The sequence below is a fragment of the Eulemur rufifrons genome, chromosome 24 (assembly GCF_041146395.1).
Source record: "Eulemur rufifrons isolate Redbay chromosome 24, OSU_ERuf_1, whole genome shotgun sequence".
Taxonomy (NCBI): domain Eukaryota; kingdom Metazoa; phylum Chordata; class Mammalia; order Primates; family Lemuridae; genus Eulemur; species Eulemur rufifrons.
In genome coordinates this window covers 31,064,399-31,088,129 of record NC_091006.1, presented here as the reverse complement: position 1 = coordinate 31,088,129, position 23,731 = coordinate 31,064,399, and the positions used below count along the sequence as shown (strand labels likewise).

General features: G+C 37.4%; 1 protein-coding gene across 2 annotated transcripts; it reads left to right on the top strand.

Annotated features, from left to right (window-relative positions):
* Window positions 1-1,089: 1,089 nt before the first annotated feature.
* EXOC1L (exocyst complex component 1 like) lies at window positions 1,090-14,462 on the top strand. 2 transcript variants are annotated; one of them, XM_069458413.1, is made up of 3 exons: window positions 1,090-1,427; window positions 10,105-10,235; window positions 14,064-14,462. In XM_069458413.1, exons 2-3 carry the CDS (start codon window positions 10,134-10,136, stop codon window positions 14,328-14,330), a joined length of 369 nt encoding a protein of 122 aa, XP_069314514.1. In that variant the 5' UTR covers window positions 1,090-1,427; window positions 10,105-10,133; the 3' UTR covers window positions 14,331-14,462. The 2 variants fall into 2 exon arrangements, with proteins under 2 accessions (XP_069314514.1, XP_069314513.1); XM_069458412.1 differs by having other exon boundaries at window positions 1,090-1,447.
* Window positions 14,463-23,731: the final 9,269 nt, after the last annotated feature.

The following is a 23,731-nucleotide window of genomic DNA, read 5'->3' as shown; positions in this document are numbered from 1 at the left end:
AGAAACAGAAATTCATTTCTCACTGGGAAGTCCAAGATCAAGGCATCAGCAGGTCGGGCTGTCTGATGAAGGCTGCATCCTCCAGAGGAGAGGAATACTGCATCCTCACCTGGCAGAATGCAGAAGAGCAAGCCAGCCAAGCCTGTGTGAAGCCTCTTTCATTAGGGCCTTAATCCCATTCAAGACAGAGAAGCCCACTGGGCCTAATCACCTCTTCAAGGCCCTATCTCTTAATACTATCGCATTGGCAACACCTGAATTTTGGAGGGGACACATTCAAGCCATAGCACACTCCCCTGTTTTATTGATGTAGGACTTTGGCTCAATGGACTGGCACATGCTCCTCCTCCACCACCTCTATACTTTTCTCTCATTCTCTAAGCTCCAGATCTTCTCCCAGAGCACTTTTGCTGATACCTTCCAGGTGTAAATACCTTTTCTGTTCTGTGTCCCCTTCTCTTTTGAGCCATATGTCACTTTTACACGTTTACAATAATTACTTGGTGTACTCATCTCTATTAGATTATACGCTCCTTGAGGCTAGGAAATTGACCCAAGAAACAAATATTATATAATGCTTTACCCCAGTAGGTACCTAATACATTTTTATTTGTGAGTGGAGAATAAATAGTATTAAAGCAAGCCTATTTAAAATATCCATTTTAAAAGTACTTTAGACCCAGCAATTGGTGCAGACTCTCATGGAAGCGATGGTCTTAATGCATTGCAGGAGGGGAAAGAAAGGAGGGAAAGAGACTTGTTGGAAGTGTTGGGAGCAAGCACAGATGCCTTTTCTCTTGCCGATGATGGCAAAGTTCTTAATGAAAGATGATCCCAATCGATACAGCCAGACAGCTGATTTATATAATGGCATCAAGCTGAAGTAGTGGTCTTTCTCTGCATAGTGCCGTGAAAGGGGAAAAGGCTACCGTACTGGAATAACCAGGGGACGCCACAAGTAGATCTGTGGATGGCAGTTGGTGGTCGTAAATATGTTCCCCCAGCTGCAAGCCACAGGAGAGCTCCAGAGAGCAGCCAGCTTGAGGCTGGCTGCTGAAGACTGACGGTGGGGCTAGTGCCGCTGCTGTATTCTGGCTGCTGCTGCCGCTGCTGCCACTGGGCAGATACCGCAGTGAGGGGTCTGACCGCGCCGAGTGCTCTCAGGAGCCTGGGTTGTGGCTGGGAATGAGAAGTTACAGAGAGTGAGGGCTGGGAGGTGGGCAGGGCTCACCACGGAGCTGCAAACCCAAACAAGAAATCCAGGGAGCAAAAGGAGAGAAAGAGTGAGCTTGAGCCAAAATATCACGCCAAGTGGAACTGGAGGAAATGTCATCATTGGTAAAGGAGGACTTGGAGAAGAAACTGTTTAAGCCACTCTCGCAGAATCTGTACGAGTTTATTGAAATAGAGTTCTCGGTTCAAGACAGGTATTACCTCTGCGTGTCAGGTAATCTGTTCTTTCTGTTACCGTTTCAAAAAGCAAATCGCCCAAAGATGCTTGGGTGATAGAGGGAGATTTTTAAAAAATTTATTTTCCTATACAACACATGTGTCTTCTTGTGATAGAGCTTACCTATGCCAAGTTTAAGAATTTGGATTCTACAGAATTTTTTTAAAGTGTTAAAGATGGAAAAAAGAACAAAATATTGTATTGAGAATATTTGAGTTAATCATTCAGAAATGAAACTGGATATGTACTTCTCCTGATTTGATTATTTTGTCTCCACTCTTTTATTTAATTCACTTACGTGGCATGCAATTTTATTGTGTAAGAACTCATTTTTAAAAGTGCAACAGAGAGCTCTCTGTGTATTTTTAAATTCATGGGAGAATTGAGTTAGACAGCTCTATTTGCAATCAGTCTGGGCAACTGGGGTTCTGCCTTTTCATTCCCAGAGAGAAACAAAACCTTAGATTTCCTTCTGAGGGCTCAGACTTCCTGGTGGTTTATTTTGAAGAGAGAAATTATCTTTTAAAATTTCTTTCTCTTATAAGAAGTATGCTCACAAAAACAATACTGTAATGATAGAAATTTCGTTTATGAAAATGGAACTTTAAGGATAAGAGGACGTTCTCTAAACTATTTAACTAAAATAAAGGTTTTTCCTTTATGCTTCTAAAATTCATGAAAATTGTCCAAAGCTAGGAATGGGCTTTTGTACCTAATTACGATTTGCCTAACCTGTGATTTTTGTGCTGAATTTACATAGGAATGCTCATGCCATTATTGAATTTAATATACAGCACTCCCTTTCCCCAACCCATGCCTTTTAATACTTCTCATGGGCTTAGGAAGAAAGAGCTTAGAAATTTTAAGTTTCATTGTGGACTTGCCTATGTAAGGCCCACACCTATTTTCAGAAAACAACTTATTATAATTCCCTTTCTGATAATTGCCTTAGAAGGACTTTCTAAGGGTGTCAAGAGGGAGTACTGTAAGGGAAGTAGAACATCCTTAAAGGGAGTGCTAAGAATTCTTTAAAACTCTATTATTTCTAATAAATATGGTAATATTTATCCAATAATAATAATATTTATCTAACAGTTTAGCATATTTTGCTATATAACTATGAAGCGTGGAGACTTGGCATATCAGCAATGTAAAAAACTTAACCGGCCCAGGAAAAAGAAATTAAATTATGGAAAAAAGTCAATTAAAACACTTTAAGAAACTATATTGTATCTTAACCATCAGATCACTGTATTTTAAAGTATTTTTACTTAATATACTAGAAGATGCTTATTCCAACATTAGAATTTAATAATTTTATACTTATTATAATTCTCACTTTATAAAGATAATTTCTATTGCATAACATTAGTATACAAGTATTTTTAAAGAAAAACTTATTTTTAAAAATCACAAAAGTTTACATATCTAATTTACCAAATATATCTTAGTGCCTCTCTCAAAATTATGTAATTAACTAAACTTGTTCTACCTGACATGGAAAAAAAAGTCTCCTAGACGTAAATGTTTGGAAATAATTCAATGATTCTGTCATGGAAAAAGCAAGGAAAAAACAAGGTCTTCTCAGAGATGAGGAAGAGAAGACAATATTGTGATATTCCAGATACAGGTTAACAGTACAAGCCATATTAGTTCACTAACTTTTCACAATTCTCTTCTATATCACAGCCATCAATTTGAGAGCACTTTTCCCAAATGTAACATGTTTTTATGATAGTTGCAAATACATTTTGACAGAATAGTAATTTAAAATAAGTCAGTGTGATGCTTAATACTCCTAAATCTTTGACCACGCTTTATTCAGGAATTTTTCATTTATATGAATCAAACAGGTCACATATTTGTTGGGACAAGTAACTCTGTACTTCGAGTGTTGGCTGCCTTCAGGGAACAGGGCCGCGTAGTCAGGATCTCCTCTTTATACCCCACCTCCAGCAGTTCTGGACTTGTGAGACTCATGAGTCCAGTGTAGCCAAATGTATTTTTCCAGTTAATGAAATTATGTTTAAATATGGTTAAACTTTCTATTTATCTGACCAGAATCTGTCTTTTGCAGGGGTCTCACAACCAGAGGATTGTGATTTACTATTAAATCTTGATGTTTTCCTGGTTGATGTCAAAATCAGATGTCAAAAACTCAATTTCCCTCTCTGTAGTTTGCTAGGATGTACATTGTAGATTTCCTGGGACCTCAGTCCCCTTCCTCAGGGTTTGCTTGGTCATTTCTCCCTGGGATTAGCTTCCCCTAGCCTAGAACATCATTATCACTGGCAGTTAAAAGCAGCATCTTCTTATGGAGGGAGGAGCTCTGTTATGTGCAAGCACTCGAAAGGAATAAGTCGTGTGTACAATGAAGAGTGTGCAAATGACTTAAAGAAATTCTTAAGGTCTTGAAATAGCATATTCAAGCATTAGCCAAAATTGAATGAAAAGTAACAGGGTATGGTGAAATGCTTGGAATTGGACAGATCTGATGTAAAAACTGGCCCTTCTTTGCCCACCTACTGGCTGAGAAATTTGGAGCAAGACAATTAGCTACTCAGGCCTCAGTGTTGACATCTCTGAAACAGAAATAAAAATACCTATATCTTCATACAGTGCTCCCTTGTTAAATCCTAACCAGACAGGATAAATTATGTTCCAAATAAATAAAATAAAAGATAAAAGTTATACTTTTGAAACATACAGGAAAAATATATTTACTGTAAAAATATATGTTGAAATATACATGTACATGTGTATATACTATAAATATATATTTATAGTAAATATAAGTACATCTTTAATAAAGACGTACTTTAATATATTGTTTGTTATATGAATTAAAAGTTATGTGCATATTTAAATATAGATTATTTGTAAGTATTCTCATATCTTTAGAAAAACATTTTCCATTCGTAGATATTAATCTAAAAATAAATGACATTCACTACAATTGTAAAAATATTAATAGTATGAATAAGTTCTCTACATGTATTACTTTTTGATGCCAGAACAGAACTTCTTCTCTATGAACCAAAGAATCTAATAATTTTCTCAAATCACTTACAATAAGAATTTTAACAGTAAGAGTATTAGATAAGAATCAGTTAACAAGAAAGAGAGATTGCTAAAAGCAATTTAAAAGGCTTCATTTGAAAACACTGCTGCTAAATTGTGAATTCTCAGTATCTTAATGACAGCATAAACTAAAGAATTTTTTTTTAAGTTTTCATTTCAGTGGATAAAAATATTGTCTGGGGAGAGATTAGTTTAACTTTTTCAGCTCTAAATTGAGGACAAATTATTCTAGTACATAGTGTTTTGTAAGAATAAAAAGTGGGATAATGCTTTGAAAAGTTTTTATACAATGAAAGATGTTGTTAATAATATTCAGTAGTAGAATCTCAACTACATAGGCCAAAATATATCCAAACAGGTATACATATGTTCTGAATATAGAGCTAACCGTAGTTTAATATCTACATATTCTTTATTTTTCAAGTTGCAGATTTACTCAAGGCTGTTCCAATATATAATAATTTAACATCTTGCCTTTCATGACCTATAATATTTCCTTTAATAAATATTAATACATTTGGTTCTGCGACAATAGGAATCTTGTGCTCAAAAAGAACACATAAGAAAATTCTAATTTGACTGCATTTATTCTCTATTTCTAAAAATTATGAAAAGAAAGTATAGGATTGATTTACAAATTGATTTCTAAAATTGATTTTGTTGTAAATATCATAAAATTTACCACAAACTTAGTTACAATCAGGATTGTAAGATGGGGAACAAACCTTGAATACCAAAGTAGATTTTATACTTTAAAATTCATACTCTTTATCTTCTAAATGCAGAAAAAACACACTTCATTATTTTTGCTTAATTCTCTCTCTCTCTCTCTCTCTCTCTCACACACACACACACACACACAAGGCAAGTACATTTGTGGAATATCACTAAATGTCTCTAAGAGGGGATTTAAATAAAATATTCTGACTCTCCAAATCAGGATACTTGTAGATCGGAACTATAATATGGAAATGTTGATGTTCCCATTTGGGTCCTCTTGTTATCTTGTATTTATTATGACTTAGTTTTTAGTTCTAAAGGGGCCAAGAGTTTGGATTTTAGAGTTAGAATATTATCATTATCTCTAAAACCAACGATCTACAACATCATCATCAATTAGTAACTCATGAGACAGATTTTCCCAGTGGCTAATCTGCTACTTTGGAGATATAAATGTGGAAATCAGGATGTCCTGCCAGTTCTAAGCTCCAAGCCACATCATTTGTAGAGTGAATGGAAACTTTATAGCAGAGCTTTGAAGGAGAAAAAAACATTAAAAATTTTTCATTACTAGAATGACGTTCTTGATGATGGGATGAAAGGGATGGTTATAAGGCATGCCTACGGAGTGCCAGGCACAAATCTACTTAATGACCTTTATATGGTTCCTTTTAATTTTCAGGACAACCTTATGAGATAGATAAAATTCCTGTTTTGCAGATGAGGAAACGTAGATCACAAGAAGTTAAGTAACTACCCCAAGGTCACAGGTAGTAAATCTAATTCTAAAACCCAAGTTCTTTCCACTTTGCCACACTGCTGCTAACCAGTAAAAATAGCTGCATTTCCTAACATATGTGCCAGGCACTCTGGTAAGTCTTTCACATACGTTATCATAGTAGCCACTTCTTAAAATCCTTAAAATCAAGGATTATAGTGACTGAATAACTTGCCCGAGATCACCAACTAATAAGTGACAAATGGAGGCTTTGAATACCGGTTCACTTGTGTCTAACCACTATGCTATATTGCTTGCAGTGAGTGCACTGAGAACATGCTAGATTGGACCTCATAAAACCAAACCTTGCATAAGCCTGACTGAATGTCCCTCTTTGTTTCTTTGGTGCTTCTGTTCTTATAAAATCACTTTCCTTCTCTTCCACTCTATCTCCTATTTCTGTAAATACATCAATAACTCACGTCCTAACTTGCTTGCAGCCAACCATTTTCATTTTAAAGATATTTAGTACAGCCCGAAATTTGATTTTATAAAAATATTTCTAGAAAAAATATTATTTGAAAATTACTCTTTGCTGGGTACAGTGGTTCACGCCTATAATCCCAGCACTCTGGGAGGCCAAGATGGAAGGATTGCTTGAAGCCAGGAGTTTGAGACCAGCCTGGGCAACATAGCAAGATCCCATCTCTACAAAAAATTAAACATTAGCCAGGCATGGTAGCTATTGCCTCAGTCCTCCTACTCAGGAAGCTGAGGCAGGAGGATCATGTGAGCCCTGGAGTTTGAGGTTACAGTGAGCTATGATCTCGCCACTGCACTCTAGCCTGGGCAACAGCCTTCTCAATGACCTAAGATATCACCAATACTTTGTAACATTTCACTGATGCTGCTTTTCTTCGATATCTCGTAGTAATTTTTTCCTAGTATTTATTAAATAACTGAAATGATGAAAACAATTCTGTGACTCCAGGATATAAAATAACAGAGTTGTTTATTTAAAGCATTTCTGTGCAACTTGTGAGCTACCGTTTTTCTTCTGTTCTGCTAAATTATATCGGATCAATTGGCCAATCTTTCCATTTAGCTTTACAAATAATACTGACGATTTTACCATGGTAATAGAGGCTTTTGTGAAGGACAAAGTTTATTTTCACTTTTAAATGAAAGTAAATGATTGGCATGAGGTTAAGATTATAATTCTGAAAATGCTGACTAAAATATTAAAACTAGAGCAAATTAATTCTGAAATTCCCTGGGTCTATAGATATTATTCACTAAATCATAATTTTATAACAGAAGTGCTGATGTTACTGAAACCAACTCTCTAACATTTTCACTACATAAACACATTTTTGTTTTAAGACAATGTGATAAGTTTCCACTTTGCCATTGCATTAATGTGGATACGGCCATTTAATTTTAGCTGGCAGCAAAGCGCAAATGTGCAAATTAGAGATTGGGTCTACTCCAACCTGAGCAGACTTCTTTGGCTCATGACTAAAGACAATTCTTGGAGCCTTCTTAGCTCTAAAGGAGGCTATTTCGTCCAATTAAAAAGGCTGCACTCTCTCTGTGCGCTATCCTTTTATCAAAAGGTTAACTTTTTAAAGAATGCTCTTTTGTTTTCTTAGTTTGGTATCAGTGGGACAGTGACCATTAATGTAAGAAAACTTGATGACTGGTAGATCCTACCTTCTTAACATCTCTTTTCTCCATCCCCCACCTCCAACCTATCCTTTATGGAATGTCCTAAAAGAAGTTTCTAAAATTTAAAGTTCAGCCTGTCCATTCACTTAAATTCCTTCAGGGACACTCTCCCCTTCTGCACGTGTGCACATACACACACAGCTTTTGGAATAACATTTGAACTCCTTAGCCTGGTATTCCAGACCCCTCAGGAACTAGCACTTGCCTAACTTGCTCCTAGCACCCATCCCCTCAACACTTCATGCCAACGCAACTGCCTCCTGGTGGAAGGAACTGTCTCCAACATCTTTTTTTTTTTCTTTAAAGAGATCTGGCTCTGTTGCCCAGGCTGGGGTGCAGTGGCACAATTATGGCTCACTGTAACCTTGAATTTCTGGGCTCAAGTTATGCTCCTGCCTCACCCTCCTGAGTAGCTGGGACTACAGACATGCACCACCATGCCCAGCTAATTTTTTGTAGAGTCAGGGTCTTGCTATATTGCCCAGGGTGATTGTGAACTCCTGGCTCAAGCAGTCCTCCTGCCTCAGCCTCCCAAAGTTATGGGATTACAGGTGTGAGCCACTGCACCTGGCCTGTCCCCAAGATCTTAGCCTTAGGAAGTATGACAGAATCTACTGTGCCTCCACTTCAATGCACCAGCCTACTAGCCTAAGGGATTCTATTCTACTTCTTTCCTCCTCCCAAAGCTAATGTCTACACCAGTGGAGGTGGACTTCTTTTAGCACTAGAGAAGCATAGATGGGCACAGCTCACCAACTTTTGTACAATGTCAGGAGGGTCACAGACCCTGAGCCAGTTCATTGACCTCAGGTTAAGATCTTCTGCTTGAGGTCCTCTTCAGAATGTGCTCCTCAATCTCTCCTGCTATCCCCAAAATGTGCAATCCCTCCTCTTCCAACCTCCTGGAATGAATATATAATCTCAACCATAGCCTTTAGTCTTCCTTCCCATTACCTTTTTTCAAACCTACCTAACCCAGGGACTGGCACACAATATATACTCAATCAGTGTTAGTTCATTAAGGAGTTCTCTGTACGCTCGAAATTCTAGAGAAACTGCCCTCCTGGAGGAAATCCATGATCTTCCCCAAGTCAGATGCAGTGAGAGAGCTGAACTCTGCCTTATGTAACAAAGTGATTTCACGGGATTGTCGCCAAAGCTTTGGAATTCTCCATCCTCTTGATTCCCACAGCATTACACTGTTGGGCCTATCTCTATTCTGAGGCCCCTTCTCAGACCTCTTGGCTGCTATCTCGTTCTTTTCCACTTTCTCTCACCTCTTTGTTCCCTAAAAACCTGGTCTTGCAAATTTTTCCACACACAAAAATCCCAAGTCTGTATCTCCAGACCTAAACCACAAAACTTCCATTTCATTATATACTGAGATAATTTATGGATAGTTCATCTGTATGTTAAAACTCATTTTTCCACCAAACCAGCTCCTCCTCCATACTTTCCCATTCGAGTTTGCATCCGGTTTTTGGGTTTCATCCAGGGTTATTTCCATCCAGTGTTATCAATGCCTCATTTAAAATCCTGGATTTTCCACTTCTATTTCCATTGCCCACATCCCATGCCCTGCTTACTACAGCAGCCTCTTCAAATAAACAAAACACTTTAATTACTATAAACTAGGCACTATCCTAAGTCCTTTTTATACATTGTCTACATTATTCTTTACATTAATACTTGTGAGTTTGTATCATTCTGATGTCCACTTTACAACATGAGAAAACTGAGGTTTAATCCCACCAAAGATTAAGTCATTTACTCAGACTGTACTGTAAGAAGTGATGTCATGATTTGATTCTAAAACATCTAATGCTGGAAACCACTAAGCTGCCTTTTCCAGAGCACCCCAGAGCCTCTTTTGTGTCTTCTTCCACATGTCCTGTGCCTCACTGCTGTCCCCCAAAATACTCCTTTAACGGCACCATTTTATTAGTCTCCTGCTCAGGGAGGAAAGAGGCTTAATATGTAAGTCAGAACTATTTACTTTCCTGATCTTTCTTATATTGTCATAAATTAAAATTCCAACTTGTTCTGATAAACACTTGGCACTGACTGTATGCTAATGCTAAGCCTCTTATTTTCTGCCCTAAGTTGAACCTCATTCTCCACCACAAAGCTCAGAGCTCAAAGCACATAGCTCAATATTCTATGTGACAGACATTACTGTGGCAGTATGTAACCACAATTGTAGCAAAAATAAAGTTAACATTCTGAGCAAATTTGGAGGCATGCTCATGAAGATTCAGATACATCAGGGTTCAAAACTGGGGTGCATTTATAATGTGGGTTCAAGGTCATTATATAAAAAGGGCACACATACATATTGAAAAGTGTGACTTGAATAAATTATCTTTTAAAAATGTATGCATTAATAAACTATTTTTCTATTCTGCAGTGACCAAAAATGAAGAAGTAAAAATAATTATGGTGAAACACTACAGAATAGGGTTAGATGAAAAATATGAAGTAACAAAAAAGTGGTCTTTGAACGATCTGCAGATGATTGATGGAAAAGAAGCAGATACTGTAAGTGTTACATTTTATAAGGTGATACAGAATCAATACACTGGAGATCTTTATGCTCAATATCCTGCTTCATATATTCTTGGCATGTACTAAGTGTAAATATGACATTATTTGCTTCTTAAGTGGTGTGGTTTAATCTGCTGGGATGATCTACTGGTTTTTTGGTTCTGTTTTTATGAGTTTAAATTAGAATTTTGTCTATTAAATTTAAAAGCATCTTTCCCAAGGGCCTCTTATCAGGTTTAACACAATCTACGAGTCAATGCTGAAACTTTAAATGCCATTTTTCCAAATATATGACGCTTCCACGACCACCCTCTCCCCACCCCGATTTCTTCCACGTTTTTGGAATTCCTTCCCTTATCTTGAAATTTTACTGTCATCAAGCCCACTTCATCTTCCAGAAGGATTATATAACTTGTGGAAATCCTACAATCTTAGGGTTGAAAGGAGAGAAAGAGTGGATATTACAGTCTCCCACTTGACCACTTGACAAGTGATTTTCCCAGTCTGTCCTTGAACTCTTCTGTTGATACAGAACTCATTCCTCCCTTGAACTTTGTACATCCACAGTGCTTAAGTACGGACTCCTGAGGCTTGGAATGTCTAATCTCCTCCATCTCTTATCCAGATTTCCACCCCCATATGCCCACTGCAGTCTGGATATAAATGTATTATAGCCATAATCCTATAGACTGAAATTGTTGAGTTATTCCATATGCCCTCTGGATGGAAAGCTCCTTCAAAACTGGGATCATGGCCAGGTGCGGTGACTCAAGCCTGTAATCCTGGCACTCTGGGAGGCTAAAGCGGGAGGATTACTTGAGGCCATGAATTCGAGACCAGCCTGAGCAAGAGCGAGACACCATCTCTATTAAAAATAGAAAAAATTAGCTGGGCATGATGGTGTGCACCTGTAGTCCCAGCTACTCAGGAGGCTGAGAGAAGAGGATTCCTTGAGCCCAGGAGTTTGAGGTTGCTCTGAGCTAGGCTGATGCCATGGCACTCTAGCCTGGGCAACAGAATGAGACTCAGTCTCAAAAACAAAAACAGGCCGGGTGCGGTGGCTCACGCCTGTAATCCTAGCACTCTGGGAGTCCGAGGCAGGAGGATCATTTGAGCTCAGGAGTTCGAGACCAGCCTGAGCAAGAGCAAGACCCTGTCTCTACTAAAAATAGAAAGAAATTATATGGACATCTAAAAATATACATATAGAAAAAATGAGTTGCGCATGGTGGCGCATGCCTGTAGTCCCAGCTACTCAGGAGGCTGAGGCAGGAGAATCGCTTGAGCCCAGGAGTTTGAGGTTGCTCTGAGCTAGGCTGATGCCATGGCACTCTAGCCCGGGCAACAGAGTGAGACTCTGTCTCAAAAAAAAAAAAAAAACAAACTCAAATGCTTATTAAAGAAAAAAAATGTGTCAAGTTCCCCAATCTGTAGTTTCATGAATTAACTCTCCCCACCTAATTTTTGGCCCATTTTTCTTTTCTTTTTCCTCAAGTTCTCAAATATTACTGACGTCATAATTATTTTCTACAAGTTTGGTCAATGCCTGGGGATACGTTCATCAGGCCTGTCAACAAACCCATTTCAAGCAGCGAGCTGTGCTCTATTTTTTCCTCACCTTTCTTGGCCTTTAACTCCATTCCAACATTGTTGATTCTTCTCTTTTCAATTTGAAGATTATTACCTTTGATAGTGCACTAGATATAAAAGAGAAGTTGAGTATTTCTGTTTTTCTCATCACTTTAAGACCTAAAATATTAAATTGCCAGAAGAAAAACTATAATACTCAAAGAGCTCTTTTAAAGATTTCTTTCCTATGGGTGAAGTAAAAATATCCTGGATGTTCTGGGAATTCCACTTCTCTCTCGGAATTGAATCCTCGGAAGTCAGCATTTATTACATTTTTCTCAATAGCAATGATACAGTTTTCAATAGAGAAATTTCAAGCCAGAAAGTTGTCAACTTTAGAACAGAATGGAATTGAAACTGAAGTCAATTTATAAAGCAGAAATCAAAATGACCTGGGATTTGGAAACTGACTGTTGCAACAGGAGACGGGATGATGTAGCAAAAATTGGGGTTGGACTGATTGAGATCTTGGTTTTTATCCTGGCTCTGCCAATGATTAAATATGTGGCCTGGACTTCACCTCTCTGGAAACTACTGTATTATCCCAGCTAAAAACAAGAAATCACTAAATGATCTGTGAGGTCCCTTCTATAAAAAGAAAGAGAGACAGACAGACAGACTTGTATTCTGTGTGCATGCATGGTCAGGCTTCAATTATTAGGCTAAAGGAAAAGATTAATCCTCTCTAAGCATTTCAAAGGCATAAGGAGTATTTTCTACCTGATGAGGAACAAACATTTGGGAGCAAAAGACCATAAGGAGCATGATTAGTATCTGGTGATGGAAGGGTGTGATATGGAGATTCTTGGCCGAATTGTCTTTGAAGCTGCAGTTATGACAGCTAGAAAAAATTTGCAAGTGTGACTAGGGGAGTGCTGTGTTTAAAATCACATCACCCTTGTACATTCTTTTTTAAAAGCATTGTTATGTTTTGTTTTCAAGTTTTTTTAATGATGTAAAGCAAGGTGGTATTAATACCAATACTACAATCTTTAGAGGCAGATCTAAGAAAGGGAATTATTATTTTTTAAGTTTCACACTAATTTATATGATTCTCATGTAAATTTCACAGCAACCCTATCTAAAATGAGAAGAAAAGTGAGAGTCAGATAAGTACTTTGCCCATGGTTACATTATATGTCAAAATGGTTGTCTAATTTCAAAACCCATGCTTTTTTTCCTCCTCCTGCAAGAATTTTCCTATTTGAAACAGAAGTTGCAAATATATAAGTTGCTTGTATATAATATTTACATACTACATGCTAATGAATTATTAATACTTCTGTTAGGTTTGGTTCCTCTCTGCCTCTTTATCATTTAGGGCAATGTTTACCTCCACTTCTCCTTTCATAGGACTACTTCGGATCAGTTCAACACACATTTGAGAACTTAGTAGTTGCCATGGATAAGCACTAGGAACATGAAGATAAATAATGCAAAATCTCTTCCCTAAAGGAGAGTTAGAAGTTAGGCAGATAATGAATGTGAAAGCATTCTTTAAACTTTATAAATGCAAAGCATTGTTGTTACTGCTATTAATAACAGTAGCAATTATTATTTTAACATGTAGGACCTAGATTAGATTTGATGTCCCCTTTTTCTTGAAACATTTCCTCCACTAGAAATATAGCAAAAGACTAGAGGCATTCTTTAGTAATTTGTCAGTTTCAGTCAATGAATTAATGGTCCTTGCTATTACCTTCAAAAGTAATTCCTTGTTATTAACTTCAAAGACAGCAAGTTGGTGATCTGTAGCATGCTAATGTCCAATTAGCCATCCTGTATTTCTTCCTTCTACCTTTGAAATAGCACAAGGAACCAACTTTCTACTAAACAAAGGGAGAAACCTTTTCTCCCTCCAGAAGTCTATGAGTAGGTTTATTCTCTTCTTTGATCCCTATTCATCCTCTCAAATTCACTGCATTGGGAAGACTTGATAATTGCACACTCTGAGGCACCTTTTATTTGTATAATTGAAAAAACATAGATGTTTCAGAAATAATCTTGTTGAATTTTTAGAAGCAATTCTATTTGAAACAGGTAGCTTTGGAAAACTCGTTTGTAGAATTTAGAAGTATGTTTGATACTGATGCTTTACATTCAATAAACATATCCAAAAGAATATGAGAGAATTCAGGAAACCTAGCTACTTTCTTGGCTACAAACTAAACCATGTCTCTCTTTTTCTTCTAGGACAATCCATTTTTTGATCTGCACTTCAAGAAAGTGTACAGTTTGGAAGCATATAGCTGTGCTTCTAAATATGCCTTTGCTCGAACAGTAAATAAGCTGAATCATGCATATCTTAAGAAGGACTTACAGATCGTGAACTTTGATGCTACTTACATTAATGATGATTCCATTTGGTCCTCCAACAACAAGGATTGCTTGGTCCTTATGAGAATATGCTTTTATGCTTTCAATCTTGTGTGCTTGTCCCTATGTCCCTTGCCACTCTAAAAATGTATATCACATTCCTTCATCAGTGTCCTATGAAAACGATTCCCCAAGTAAATATTGATAGTCATAATTTTTTCCATACATCAGTGACGATTATTTATATGAAAATAAAGTAATGCTTTGTGAATTGCAGTGAAATGTATTTTAATGCAGTCATTCAACATTTAGGACTTTTTGCCAATGTGTTCCTTGGTAACTGTGGAAGGAGTTGGATGGTTTTGACTAAATTAGTATTCTGCTGAAGAATAGCAAAAAGAATCATGAAAGATCTAAATACAAGGACATCTTGTGTTCATAGATAAGAAGACTTAATATCATCAAGATGGCAATATTAACCAAAATGATTTGCAGATTCAATGCAATTCCTATCAAAATTCCAACAGCCTTTGCTGCAGAAATGGAAAAATCAATTCTCAAAATCCATATGGAATTTCAAGGGGCACCAAATAGCTAAAGAATCTTGAAAAAATTAGTACAAAGTTGTAGGACTCACACTTCTTGATTTCAAAACTTACTACAAAGATACAGTAATCAAAACAGTGTGGTACCTACATAAGAACAGACCTATAAGCCACTGGAACAGAATTAAGAGTTCCAAAATAAACTCATACATCTATGGTCAACTGATTTTTGACAAGGGTACCAAGTCCATTCAAAAGAGAAAGAATAATCTCTTCAATAAATAGTCCTGGGATAACTGGATACCCACACACAAAAGAATGAAGGTTAGACCTCACACCATATGCAAAAATTAACTTAAAATGGATTGACAACCTAAATATAAAAACCAAAAACATAAAACTCTTAAGGGCAAAACATAGGGATAAATCTGAAGGACCTTGGGTTTGGCAATAAATTCTTGTGACATCAAAAGCACAAGCAAAAAAATAAATTGGAGTTCATTAAACTTAAAAACTTTTTACATCAAAGGACATTATCAAGAAAAGTGAAAAACAAACCTACAAAATGGGAGAAAATATTTGCAAATCATATATTTGATAAAGGTTTGATACCTAGAATATATAAAGAATTTCTACAACTCGGTAACAAAAAGACAACCCAATTAAAAAATGAGTAAAGGACTTGAACAGACATTTCTCCAAAGAACATATACAAATGGCCAATAAGCACAAGAAAAGATGTTCAACATCATTAGTCATTAGGCAAATACAAACCAAAACCAAAATGAGATAGCAATTCACACCTACTAAGGATGACTATTTTAAAAAATGGAAAATAACAAGTGTTGGCAAGGATATAGAGAAATTGGAACCTTCATACATTGCTGTTGGGAAAATCAAATGTTGTAGCCACTGTGGAAAATCGTTTTGTAGTTCCTCAAAAAGCTAAACAGAGAATTACCATGAGACCGAGCAATTCTACTGCTAGGTATATACCCAAAAGAATTGAAAGCAGGGACTTGAACAAGTATCTGTATACCAGTGTCTACTGCAGCATTATTCACAACAACCAAAAGGTGGAAACACCCAAGTATCCATCAACAGATGAATGAATAGACAAAATGTGGTATAGCCATGCAATCGAATATTATTCAGCCTTAAAAAGAAATGAAGTTCTGATACGTGGTACCATATGGATGAACCTTGAAAATGTTATGCTAAGGGAAATAAACCAGACACAAAAGACATACATTGTATGGTTCCTTTTATGTGAAATACCTAGAATAGGCAAACTCAGAGACAGAAAGTAGATTAGAGGTTAACAGGGAATGGGAGGAGGGAGGAATAGAGTCAAGGCTTAATATTTAGAGTTTCTGTTTGGGATGAAACAATTTTGAAAAATGGAAATGATTGTACAACATTGTGAATGTAATTAATCCCACTGAATTGTACATTTAAAAATGGGTACAGTGGCAAATTTAACATATATATTACCATAATTTTTAGAAATAATGTAATAAATCAACAACCATTGAACTAGATACTTTAAATGGATGAATTGTATATGTGAATTATATGTCAATAAAGCTGTTAAAAAGGAAAAAGATCAGAAAAAAACTAAGGAAATCTTGTCATTTGTGACAACATGGATAAACCTGGAAGATTATGTTAAGTAAAATAAGCCAGGTACAGAAAGACAAATACCTCAGGATCTCATGTATATGAGGAATCTACAAAAGTTGAACTCGTAGAATCAGAAGGCAGAATGTTGGTTACTAGAGGTGAGCTGGGCAGGGGGAGGGTAAAAGAAGGAATTAGGGAGATATTATTCAAAGGATACAAAATGTCAGGAGGAATAAGTTCAAAAGATCTATTGTACATCATGATGACTATAGTTAACGACAGTATACTGATTACTTAAAAATTGTTAAGACAGTAGATCTAGCTTGATTTAGCCATTCCACAATATAAACATATTTCAAAAAATCATGTCATATACCATAAATATATACAGTTTTTATTTGTCAATTCTTTTTTTTTTTTTTTTTCTGAGACAGAGTCTCACTCTGTTGCCCAGGCTAGAGTGAGTGCCGTGGCATCAGCCTAGCTCACAGCAACCTCAAACTCCTGAGCTCAAGCGATCCTCCTGTCTCAGCCTCCCGAGTAGCTGGGACTACAGGCATGCACCACCATGCCCGGCTAATTTTTTCTATATATATTTTTAGCTGTCCATATAATTTCTTTCTATTTTTAGTAGAGATGGGGTCTCGCTCTTGCTCAGGCTGGTCTCGAACTCCTGAGCTCAAACGATCCGCCCACCTCAGCCTCCCAGAGTGCTAGGATTACAGGCGTGAGCCACCGCGCCCGGCCTTGTCAATTCTTAAAGATCCATTATAGTAACTGCTGCAGGCAAGATCAACAAATGAATGCTAAAATTGGTGGGTGAAAGTTTAAAGAGAAACAGGATATTTTCACAGTTTCAAAGTGTCTCCCCTAAAATGTTTATTGGCTAAAAGGGGAAAAAATAGTAAGTTTACGGTGATAGACACCTGGATAATCTTAACAAGGGGATCAAGGTTAACATGCCCAGTAATGGGACAAAGCACCATCAGGTGCCACCAGACACGATGCACTGGGAAAGGCACATCACCTCGGTGATACTCTTCTTTCATATGCATAACCTTAGTCCAACCCCGAGAAAACATCAAACATACCCATATTGAGGGACATTCTACAGGGTACCACTCTGCGAAAGTGTCAAGGTCATGAAAGACAAGGAAGGATAAGTGTACTGGTTTGCTAGGACTGCTAATAACCAAGAAATACAAACTGAGTGACTTAAACAACAGAATTTTATTGTCTCACAGTTCTGGAAGCCAGAAGTCCAAAATCAAGGGACCAGCAGGGTCGGTTCCTTCTGAGAACTGTGAGAGGAAGATCTGTTCCAGGACTCTCTCTTCCTGGCTTGGAGATGGCCTTTGTTTCCTCGTGTCTTCACATCATCTTCCCTCCGTACGTGTCTGTGTCCAAATTTCCCCTTTTTATGAGGACACCAGTCACATTGGATTAGGGCCAACTCTTACGACCTCCTTTTAACTTGATTGCCTGTATAAAGACCCTATCTCCAAATAAGGTCACATTCTGAGGTACTGGAGGTTAGGACTTCAACATGTGAATTTGGGGGGTGGGGAGAGACAAAATTCAACTCATAACCCTGAGGAACCAGTGAGAGAAAATTTAAGGAGACATTACAACTAAATACAATACGGATTCCTAGACTGGATCCTGGAGCAGAAAAAGAATATTGGTGGAAGAAATGAAGAAATCTGAATAAGGTCTGTAATTTAGTTATTGGTATTACACTAAGGTAATTTCTTAGTTTTGATAATGGTACCATGGTTATGTGAGATGTTAGCAGTGGGAGAAGCTGCGTGAGGAGAGTGTGGGAGTTCTCTGTGTTATCTTTGCAATTGCTCTGTAAGGCAAACTTTTTTTTCAAAATAAAAACAAAATTTTTTAAAGATCTATTTGAGTTGATTTTTTGTGCAGCAGCTAAACTATCAAGAAGACCACCATTTACAGACAGCATCAAAATGTGGAAAAAATAGGCTGGGTGCAGTGGCTCACGCCTATAATCCTAGCACTCTGGGAGGCCGAGGTAGGAGGATCGCTTTGAGGTCAGGAGTTTGAGACCAGTCTGAGCAAGAGCAAGACCCCTGTCTCTACTTAAAATAGAAAGAAATGATCTGGACAGCTAAAAAATATATATAGAAAAAAATTAGCCGGGCATGGTGGTACATGCCTGTAGTCCCAGCTACTCGGGAGGCTGAGGCAGAAGGATTGCTTGAGCCCAGGAATTTGAGGTTGCTGTGAGCTAGGCTGATGCCATGGCACTCACTGGAGCCCGGGCAACAGAGTGAGACTCTGTCTCAAAACAAAACAAAACAAAAATGTGGAAAAACGAGTTAGTTGAGTCTCACACTGTGAAACCTGAAACCAAGTCATCTACTTATCTAGTTGTGTTGAAAATTATTCGTATTGTTGAGAATTAATAAGGATGTCAAGAAGTAAAACCACCTTTTAATCAAAGCAGGCAGTAAAAATGATGATAAAATGCTAGAAGAATCTTATTAGTCTACGCTAAGCTTTGCATTGCCTTCTCCAATAAATAAAAACCTATCCATATAGCTCACGTGTTTTCTTCTTGGGGGAAAAGTTCAGATTGTGGTTAACAAAAGCGACCACTTCCTATATTAGAATGATGTCTTTATAGAGAGAATAAAGATAATATCTTATTCACCTTTAGATTAGACACAGGAGGCACTCAAGATATGTGGATTTATTTTTTTGACATGTAATTCTTGGAAATCTGACTTTTGAGGTATTTACTGAAAACTTGATCACATTAGCATTATTTCCTCTTATGTTTCTTCTCTCTCCCCTTTGCCTTCTCTGTCTTCTTTCTTCCCCTACTCTTTTTAAGTTTAATTCCTCTGCCAGCCAAAATGTCTTTATTTCTCTATGCTCTTTCCTCGTCTATTTTTTTCTTTTACTCCTCTTTTACTTTAACCACTGCAAGCAGTTTGAAACTCCTAGGACCTAGGTGCCAAGAGTGCAGAGACATCCATACAGACATTCAGGCTGCACACCACAACCGCTGGACACTCATTCCTATCACAGACACAGATTAATTTAGATGACAATGTACAAGTGAGCTCTTTAATTTCAGGCCACCCAGCGCAGTTCTGGAGCAGTGGACAAAAGCTGTCTTCTTCATAAACCCTCATCAGCACTCACAGAGAGTACCGACAAACACACCCTAGCAACTGTCTGCGCCCTCTCTTGACTACATTCTGATCATGTCTTTGTACCAGCTGGCTATTTGCACAACAATGCTGTGTGACAAACAACACTAATTCTGAGTGGCTTAAAAGGAAGCCTTTAGCTCTTGCTCATGCATCTGTAGGTTGACTAGAATATGGCTGATCTAGGTTGGATCCGGCTGGGCTGCACTCCAAGCTTCAGGCCAGGTTCAGGTTTGCCCCACACCTCTCTTCCTCTTTGGACCAACGACTACCCAAAACTTTTTCTTTGTTTTCTGTCAAAGGCAAGAACACAAAGGGCAAGTCCAATTATTTCAAACTTCTGCTTATGTCATGTCCACTAGCAATCCAATGGTCAAAGCAAGTCACTAAGCCAAGCCCAAAGTCAAACAGCAGGGAAGTAAACCCACCATGAGGTCATATCAAGGATGTGAATGTATGATAGGAATAAAGGAGAATAATAGAGACCGATAATTCAATCTGTAGATCCCTCATGTAGCTTCTCTTGCTCACTTGCTACTCTCAGAAGCCTGAGCCCTACTTGATGTTGTCTGCTCACCTACATGGGGGTTGGGAGGACAGCTGGTGAATGCACATGATGCCTTCTGCATGCCTGGGCTCTGGAAATCTCCCTTAGGTGGAGTAATTCAAGTTGCGCAATAACATACTGCTTAAAATTTTTTTTTACTTTTAAAAAGTAAAAAGTACGCTTCATTTAAATTCATACCAAGGTATTGCATAGGCAAGGAAGCAGTAGCCCCATAGGTTGGATATTTCCAGTGGTCATCAGTTTTCATCCCAGGGTCCTTAAAGGCATGGTTCACCTTTGGGTTCTTCGTGGCACATAGTACAGTGTCTGCCCCAACAGATGTTTTATAAATATTCATTGTTTGAAGTAAGTGATATTTTATTTGGAAGACAAGATTTATTTTTTATAACAAGGTGACCTAAATTTTAAAGGTATGTCTTTGATTCATATTTGCCATACTTCCTGTTTGTAACATACACATTTTTTATCCTAAGTAAGCAGTAAATGAGTCTACAATTCTGCAAATTTGTTGGCAGGGGATGGGTTTTTGTTTGCTTGTTTGTTTGGAGACATGGTCTTACTCTGTCACCCAGGCTGGAGTGCAGTGGCATGATCATAGCCCATGCAGTCTCAAACTCCTGCACTCAAGAGATTCTCCTGCCTCAGCCTCCTGAGTAGCTAGAACTGCAGGCCTGTGCCACCACTCCTGGCTATTTTTTGGTTTTTTTTTTGTAGAGACAGGGTCTCGCTATGTTGCCAGGCTAGTCTCAAACTCCTGGCCTCAAGTGATCCTTCTGCCTGGGCCTCCCAAAGCACTGGGATTACCCTTGAAGTCTGGTTGTGGAAGAAACTTGAAAACTTTCAGTTCTTGGGTAAGTGAAGTCAAGTCCTGATAAAAAAAGAATTGATGGACCCTTTGGCCACCTGTTTCCACAACCTCTGACAGTAGCTTATCCATGATATGAGAATAGCCATTTTCCCCTTTTTGGAAAAGTTTTGGCCATGAAATTGTGAAATAACATAATTATTTCCCAGATAATGTAGGGGTGCTTAATGAGACAAATATTTGCTTATCTTACACAATCATCTAATTCTGTACCCCAAAAACATCCTCCTAAAAGAAAATATCACTAAATAGAATGGTAGTTGCCAGGGGTTGAGGGAAGAGGAAATGGGGAGTTATTTAATGGGTACAGAGTCTCAGTTTTGCAAGATGAAAAGAGTTCTGAAGATGGATAGTAGTAACGGTTGTATAACACTATGAATCTACTTAGTACCACTGAACTGTACTTGAAAATGATTCAAATGGTAAATTTTATGTTATGTGTATTTTAACACAAAAAAATTTTAAAAAGAAAATATCATTGAAAATATTAAGAAAATAAACAATCCATTGTGCCTTCAAAAAATTTCCCCACCCCTAAACAAAAAACTAGACCATAGAAAAACCATACACTGTCCTAAAAATTACCACTGACAAGAATATGAAGCCAAGTAAAAACACTTATAACTTTCCCCCAAAGCAGAAATTGACAAGCTCCATTTATGTTTCACTGCCAAGAAAACAAAGTAAATTTTGCAGATATCCATAATTTTCAGAAACAAACCTTTTATTTCAACCATGCAGATGGAAATTTTGTAACTAGCTTTTAATAAACGAAATTTGTATTGATGGCTGGTCCTAATGTCAAGCTTTTGTACATTGTTCTAATATAGCTATTCTAGGCTAAAGGACTTACTGCAGACCACTTTCACTGAATTTCTCCAAACAATTGTGCTTTTCTATTTCATGGTTACATTTTCCTTTTTTGCTCACTACCAAATTTAAACATTTTGCCTGAAAGACTGAAAATTCTGTGGGAAAATAGGTAATAAGCTCACTATATAAGTATCAGATTTTATACACAATTCTAAGTAACTATAATCTTAGGGACTCATTTTATGCCTTTCCTAGGAAGTCTTTGATTCTCATTATCTTCATTAATGGTAGAAATTAACTATCTGCACTACCTGTCGCTAAGTAATAATAGCAACAACACCCTTACCTCTGCACAGTTTAAGTGCTACTTACCAGAAAGTTACTTACTGTTGTTTAAACACTTACTACTTAGTGTGGGTGAAAATATATCTTCCTGTTAAATTTTATCCACACAAATGGTAAACAATTTAATAATACTTTGGGATACATGAGGGGTATAAGTTTAAAGTATTCAACTTTAAATCTGATTTTCCATAAAAATAACTGCAGTCAAGCCCATGAATTCAGTTGAATTTATCTTGGTTTGCTTACACTTCTAGGGTGCAGGCCCAGGCTTGCAGTGGCATGGCGCCTGAATTCCCCAAGTGCAGAGAAGAGAAAATCCTGTGTCCCATGCTGGACCCGGGTGTATTAACAAAGTCATACTGAGAATAATTAACCTCTACTTAAAGCCAAAGTATCTATATAGTGTCCATGGTGGCCGATTCCCAGAAGAGATTCAAAATTAGGTGGGAGATGATCTCTGCATTTCTGGGAGACTCTCCCAGAATGTGTATAGGAAGCTCAGCACTATGCATTTGTAATGACTGTTTGTTATTGTAATGTCATCCCACAACACATGTATTAAATTAGGCAGCTGCATTAAAAAAAAAAAAAAAAACCTTTCAAGGGCAATGTGATTCTGCAAACCAACCTTTGCCTTCTTCATATTTATTTGTATTCCTTATTATACTACTTTCCCATGTTGTTCAAATACGCATCTATTATCTAATTAATAGGTATTTGTGATATTTATTTAATTAATATTGAGGTAGGTAATTACCACTCTCGTTTAATGGCTTCCTGACTTCCTCCTACAAAGCTGCAAATAAATGGAAAGCATTATGTGGGGCTATTTACATTTGTTTCTAACAAAATCTAAAACAGCCACTTCTTCCTTGCTATGACTGATAAATCCATTTATAAAATAAAGAATCTGAGAAGTGGAGCACTATGACTCTCGTTGTTCCCCCACCAAAATTACTTGGTGTTTTTGTTTTTGGTTTTTTTAGAGACAGGGTCTCACTTTGTTTCCCAGGCTGGAGTGCAGTGGTGTCATCAGAGCTCACTGTAACCTCTAACATCTGAGCTCAAGTGATCCTCCTGCCTCAGCCTTCTGAGTAGTTGGGACTACAGGAATGTGCCGCCACACCCAGCTAATTTATTTTTTGTAGAATTGGGGGGTCTCATTACGTTGCCCAGGCCGGTCTCGAACTCCTGGCCTCAAGGTATCCTCCCTCCTCGGCCTCCCAAAGTGCTAGGATTACAGGCATGAGCCACCATGCCCAGCCTTACTTGGTGTTTTTTGTGTTGATGCTAATAGTCTTATATCTCTGACACAATGTTCTTCCTTTCCTAGACGGGAACATGCATCTTTAAATTATAAGAAAACAATGCTAGGAAATATAAAAGAGAACAATCAAAGTAACTGACATAATGAACATCCCCAAAATTAGGAATAAGAAAAAAATGAAATTATATAAACTCACACGATTTGAAACATTCGAAGGCTCCTTACCTTCATACTCAAATTAAAATAAATCAGACTTAGAGACAGTTTGGACGTCAATAAAAGCAGGTTATGTGAAAGTCCATTTCTATGAGATCTATGAGGTTTCTCACTAATAAAT

Bases quoted from the DNA above. Each gene is read 5' to 3' on its own strand.
- EXOC1L (XM_069458412.1), top strand. From the start codon at position 1,327: ATGTCATCATTGGTAAAGGAGGACTTGGAGAAGAAACTGTTTAAGCCA. The intron at 1,448-10,104 runs GTAATCTGTTCT...TCTATTCTGCAG, and splicing joins GTATTACCTCTGCGTGTCAG to TGACCAAAAATGAAGAAGTA. The intron at 10,236-14,063 runs GTAAGTGTTACA...TTTTTCTTCTAG, and splicing joins ATGGAAAAGAAGCAGATACT to GACAATCCATTTTTTGATCT.